Source organism: Bidens hawaiensis, unplaced genomic scaffold (assembly GCF_021521415.1).
Source record: "Bidens hawaiensis isolate Kalapana, Puna unplaced genomic scaffold, B.hawaiensis_p1.1 tig00003540_1, whole genome shotgun sequence".
In the NCBI taxonomy this organism is placed as follows: Eukaryota; Viridiplantae; Streptophyta; class Magnoliopsida; order Asterales; family Asteraceae; genus Bidens; species Bidens hawaiensis.
In genome coordinates, this window is record NW_027491200.1 from 977,977 (window position 1) to 984,239 (window position 6,263).

The following is a 6,263-nucleotide window of genomic DNA, read 5'->3' on the forward strand; positions in this document are numbered from 1 at the left end:
CTCATTTAATATCAAGTAAATCCGAGTTTACTAAAATAATGTTGATGACACTAAAAGTACCCATATTATATTAAAATATTACGGGTTTTGATCAAATACAAAAGAAATTAACGTGCTACATAACTACTCTATGATGTAATAACATAATTACTCTACTTGATTATTACAATTAATACGTTAATTTCATTTGTAAGTTAACTTTCCCCAAGATATTACTTCTTACTTTTATCTTTATCCTACTCACGTACCTTAGTGTGAGGTGATGGTACAAGACGGGAAAGAAGAATACTATATGTACCACTTAGAGAAAGTGAAGTATGATTTATCATAGAGATGAACTCGGTACTGAACCGGCTGTACTGGTATTCATAACTCTGATCCTGATTTTCAAAATCGTGGTACCGATAACGGTGTCAATATTGAAGTAAAAATTTGGGAAAAACAAATACCGAATCATACCAATCTCTAAACATAAAAAATGGGTACCAATTTAATACAGGTTCAATAACCGTACCCGTTAACTCATCCATACTTATAACATCATCCAAGAATATAAAGGGACGCCAATTTAATACAGGTTCAAATCACGTGGAAGTTCAGATTTTTACATGCTTTCTATAATCTGTTGAAGACAGATATTCCTATTTACACACTTTCTACTTGATTCATTTATAGTTATATATATATACTTCATATACTATCGTGTTACCTTTATATTTTTGGATTGCCCTAATTTGTTTATTATTTTTGTATGGATGGAGACACACACACACGTAGATCCTTAAGTAGTTTATTGAAGAGTGAAGACACGTTTATTTATTTCCAACCCGATCGATCGGCTGGGAGATTTCATTCCATTTCAACCCTATTCTTTGTTCTTTCTTGAACATTCTTTTAAGGGTAATCAAATTTTCGAAGGGAAGTGTTTAAATATCAAAACGGAAGGCAAACAAGCAACAAGCTGCGCAACTAGCACTTATTGAATAGCAAAACTAAATCATTTAAAATTTACAATCATAGATTCATGATCCGTTGGACATGACTACGAAGCTCTACAGTCTCACGAGCGAGGAAACCAAAAGTATTAAATGTGAAAGGTATAAACAAGTGTCGGTTGTCAAAACACGTTTTCTCAGATTTGGTTACTTTGCATGAAAAACTTTTAGCGCATTTTGACCCGCCTTGAAAATACTACTCCCAAAGAAATTATAAATCTTACATTGTGTTTGTTCATAGGATGTGCTTCTTATATATACTTCTAAGTTGGAATGTTTTTTAATTAGATGCGTAACTCTATATTAACAAGTCAAAATGAGGAGGATATAGGGACTGATGGTTTAATTAATTAACAAGTCTTGACTGCTTAGTCATCTAGTGATAAGAGTTGCATGGCTTATAAATTACGTAAAACCTATTGAGATCGAGGAGGATATGGGGACTAATGGTATTCACGTTTAGTTATTCTATATATACTTCTTTGTTGTATCTTTCAATCTTTGACCTGTCTTAGTCTTAATTACATTGTTATTAGTAGCTAGCTAAAAAGTTTGTCTATGAAAGAGGGAAAGAATTAGTTGGTTGTTACGTAATTCCACCAAATGATAATCTATAGCTTAACATTTGGTGGGTCCTGCTTCATTCTTCGTACGTACAACTTTTTTAGTTACATATTCTCAAATTTGATCAAGTATTGAAGTTTGATAAAAAAAATATTTTTCCAGAGAAAATAGGTGAAAAATCAGCAAAGACGTTTGTAAATAGGTTTGGGAGAAATTAAAATGTTATTTCCGTATTATTCTTGAATCTTTATGTATGTTAATCATACTAGATTAAATTTCTAGTACAAATATTCTGGGATGGATTTGTTGAATAAATTCTACTATAAAAATTGTCAGTTGCCAACTTGCCATGAATCAAAAATAGAATTGCGCTGTTGGACGCATGATTTGTGGGGTCCTATTATATGAGTAGTTGGGCACATGTGATCCATCGTTAATTCGTTATAGTTAATCACTCTCTATTTGCCGTTACAAAAAAAATAAAAAATAAATAAAGAATAAATAAATAAAGAATATATTAAATAAAAAAAACTCCGTTTAATTCAGTTTAAACAAGTAATCATAAATTAGATCTTGTATTTTAGTCTTACATTTACATATTATTTTTTTAAAAACCTTAATTAACATTTAACACAAACCAAATTACATATGAATAATGGGTAAAAACATTATAATACAAAATACTAGCATAATGCCATTGAATACAGTATTAATACTAGCTAAGTAACACATGCTAAACAAAAGGCTTATAGCCTACTAGACCAATATGCAATATGTGACAGAAATGTGTTATTTCAATGGGGTTGATGGTTCGAGTCATGTGGTGGACAGAAAATATATATTTAGGAGAAGATTTAGTGGGCGTGTAAGTTGTTAAAAAAAGAGTAACACATGCGGTTACACCATTAGGTCATCCACAATGCAGTCTCTGAGGAAGTTCGTTGGTGATGTTGCACTGAGGTGGAAGATCGAAGCAAGGGACCACATAAATTTCTAAAGGCAGAAGTGGTAGAGAGCCATGTTGGCTCGATACCATGTAAGAATGGTGAAAGACTCTAATTATTTCAATAGTGATTACAATATATAGAAACTAGTTTGATCCTCCCGTGTTACGGGAGTTTATTTAAGTTTTTGTTTTTAATCGTTTTGCTATTTTATGTTGATTTATTTTATTTTTAACGTAGTTTGTTTTAATTTAATACATATATATTAGTTTCTTATTATATTTTTTTGCGTTTGGGTATTTTCAATTGAGATGTGTAGATTTTTAGATTTTTAGCGAACAAAAATACACGAGCACGAACATGTTGATTTTTTTAAATGAACAAACATGACCACAAATATTTCTAATGAAAAAGGGGACTTTGATGTAGTTGACGATAGCGGGTAGTATCGGAAGTTAACCGTCAATGGAGATGATAAATCACATGTAAAGAAGATAAATTAAATTAGGGTTTGAGGATTAAACTATTTACCAATAAATAAGATCTTATAACCCATTTGAGAGCTATTAGGGTTTGAAAGACCCATAACCCGTGGAAAGTATTCTTTGATGATTAAGGGGTTATTTCACAACTAAATGAGATGTTATAACCCGTTTAAGGGTTATCCGGGTTTGGTGAGACCCATGACCCGCGAAAATTATTGTTTGATTATGAAAGAGTTTCACAAATAAATAAGATGTTATAACCTATTTAAAGATTATCTGGGTTTGGTAAGACTCATACCCGCGGTTTCGGGTCAAATGCATGAAAATGAGGGACAACCTGATAACGACACGTAATATTTTTTGGTAGGTATATATAGATAGTTAGATAGATGGGGTTTGTGGGCTCGACACTAAAATCCTAATACTATATTCCAATAGGGTCAAGGCCTGACTGAGGGCAACCACACAACTGCATATCATTTTATCCTAAAATTTTAGAAATAACATAGATATCGAGCAGGAAGAAAAATCATATAATTAACATTTATAAATTAGGATATATATCTTGAGTAAATATAGTTGGAAAAGATAGGAGAATTCTATTGTCCTGTACATAACTATTAATTTAACTTCAAGATTGATATATTTCTACGCAACTTGTCACTTAAACTTCAAAAGCATCCATTAAAAACTAAAAATTAAATAAAAAGCCCTTCAAAAGCATGTCATTAGTTAAATATATATTTGTTATAAAGGTAATATATGATTGATTGCTTACTTGAAAAGGTATCTACGAATCAAAAGATAATTATAAGAAATCAAAAGAAAAAGATAAACAAGCGGAACATGGCATAAAGATGTTTGCCATATCACCAACATAGCAAAGAACTAATAAGATTTGTACATATGCTAATCATAAACCCATGTAATGATCAAATTAACATGATTAATCCAGTTAAGTAAATTTCACATGTATAATTAGTGTTTACTGTTTAGGAGAAGCTAGTTAAAACAAAATTGCATACACAATATATATCTTGAGAGAACTTCCGTTTATCTACCTGTGGTTTGTTGGCGGAGGCACTTTGATTCCCTCAAACTTAAAATGAACCGATTGAGTCCCTGTGGTTTATGGCAATTCAATCTGCGCCCATTCGCCATCTTGACCATCCAAAAAAATATGAAAGGACTATTATGCCCTTTTATGACGTTCTAATTCCGTCTATGTGCTTTGCATGCATGCAGTTTGCATCCCTTTGCCTCCATCACATCCACATCCACCATCACCTCCTCCTCCTCCATCTTCGGCTTTCATGCGTAACCGTTTCCTCACAATCCTCCCACTGTCTTAGTCTTGATCACATCCCCTTCCATAACAACAATTTCAGGACCACACTCAAACCACCATTTCAACTTTTTGCCATGCTCATTTAACCACCTAGACCCCAGCTGTAACAACCACAACCTTCACCTCCTGCTACCTTCGTTAGCCACTATTTGGTGGATTCGTCACTGCAACTAATCATCGCGTCACCATCTGATATACAAAGTTTTGGAAATTAAAAGTGTCGAGTTTGGGTGACAACTATGAGAGGGAATTAGACGAGGGGGAGTTGGGGAAGAGATGTATGTAGAGAGTGGTGGTGATGATGATGTGAAAACAATAAGATTCAAGTCTAAACCTTTATTGTATTGATTAATATGTTGTTGTTGTTGTTATGATTACTTGATTACAAATAACCCCCTATTTATAACCATACAATTACTTGTTAGACAAGAATAGGAGGAAAACTAACTCAATAACCCCCTAGGTTTGTAAGTACGACAACTAGGTCCCCGCACTTACGCAAGATTACACTAACAATCACCCCCTAATCTTGTGACACCGATGAAGCTTCGCATCTCGTTAAACTTCAACCGTGACAACGCTTTTGTAAGGATGTCTACTCTTTGTAAATCTCCACTGACATGCTCCACCTTGATTTGTTCTCTCTCGATGCACTCCCGAATGAAATGGTATCGTGTGTTGATGTGCTTGCTTCTCCCGTGAAAACCGGGTTCTTCATCAAGGCAATAGCCGATGAATTATCCACCTTCAACGTCACGATTTCCTCCTTTTCTCCGGTCATCTCTGACAACAAACCTCGAAGCCATAAGGCTTGACATGCTGCTGATGTAGCTGCCATAAATTCAGCCTCACATGATGATAACGCCACCGTTCCTTGTTTCGGAGAAACCCATGATATCGGTGATGTACCATAGTAGAAAATCAAACCTGAGGTGCTCCGACCATCATCCATATCCACCGCATGACTACTATCACTATACCCGTGCAACATACTGTTTCCGCCTCTCGAGTAAGTAATACCAAAGTCTAGTGAACCTCTTAGATATCGGAGAATATATTTAACTGCTTGAGCATGAGCTTGAGTTGGTGATTGCATGAATCGACTCGCATAACCAATCGAGTAGCTCAAATCAGGTCTCGTATGAGTTAAATACCGCAAGCTTCCGATTATATTTCTATAACCAGTTGGATCTACCTTCGGATTTTCATCTTCCTTTGACAACTTTAAGCCCGGTTCCATAGGAAATTGAGTCGAGTTGCACTCCCAAAGACTTGCTTCTTTTAGGATCTTCGTTGCATAATCGCTTTGCTTTTAACGTTATCCCACGATCACTTTGCTTGACTTCAATCCCGAGATAGTAATGCAACAACCTGAGGTCACTCATCTCGAACCTTGACTCCATTTGTCTTTTGATATTTGCAATTTCTTGCACACTTGTACCCATGACTATCAAATCATCAACGTAAACCCCAACGAGTAGTAGCCTTTGACCGGAACACCGTTTGTAAACCGCTTGTTCTTGTTTACATCGAGTGAAACCGAGTTCCTTTAACGACCCGTCTAGTTTAGTATTCCACGCCCTTGGAGCTTGGCGTAGAACGTATAACGCGTTAGCCAACTTGTACACTTTTCTTTCTTCACCTTTCTTAACGAACCCATCCGGTTGAAACACATACACCTCTTCTTTTAAATCACCATAAAGAAACGCGGATTTTACATCCAAGTGATGAACTTCCCAACCTCGGTTTGCTGCTAACGCGAGTAAAAGTCGAATGGTTTCGATTCTCGCCACTGGTGCGGACACCTCTTCGAAATCGATCCCATATTTCTGAACATACCCCTTAGCTACGAGTCGGGCCTTGTACTTGGTTATTTTCCCGCTTCATCTCTTTTGATTTTATAGACCCACTAACCTATCGGTTTTAC

The 6,263-nt window shown here is 35.2% G+C and overlaps 1 protein-coding gene across 1 annotated transcript; it reads right to left on the bottom strand.

Annotated features, from left to right (window-relative positions):
* Nucleotides 1-4,931: 4,931 nt before the first annotated feature.
* On the bottom strand, nucleotides 4,932-5,432 carry LOC143623802 (secreted RxLR effector protein 161-like). The gene has a single exon (XM_077094634.1). It carries the CDS (start codon nucleotides 5,430-5,432, stop codon nucleotides 4,932-4,934), a length of 501 nt encoding a protein of 166 aa, XP_076950749.1.
* Nucleotides 5,433-6,263: the final 831 nt, after the last annotated feature.

What these genes read in the sequence shown, in the direction of transcription:
- LOC143623802 (XM_077094634.1), bottom strand. Translation starts at nt 5,432, where the DNA reads ATGCAATCACCAACTCAAGCTCATGCTCAAGCAGTTAAATATATTCTC.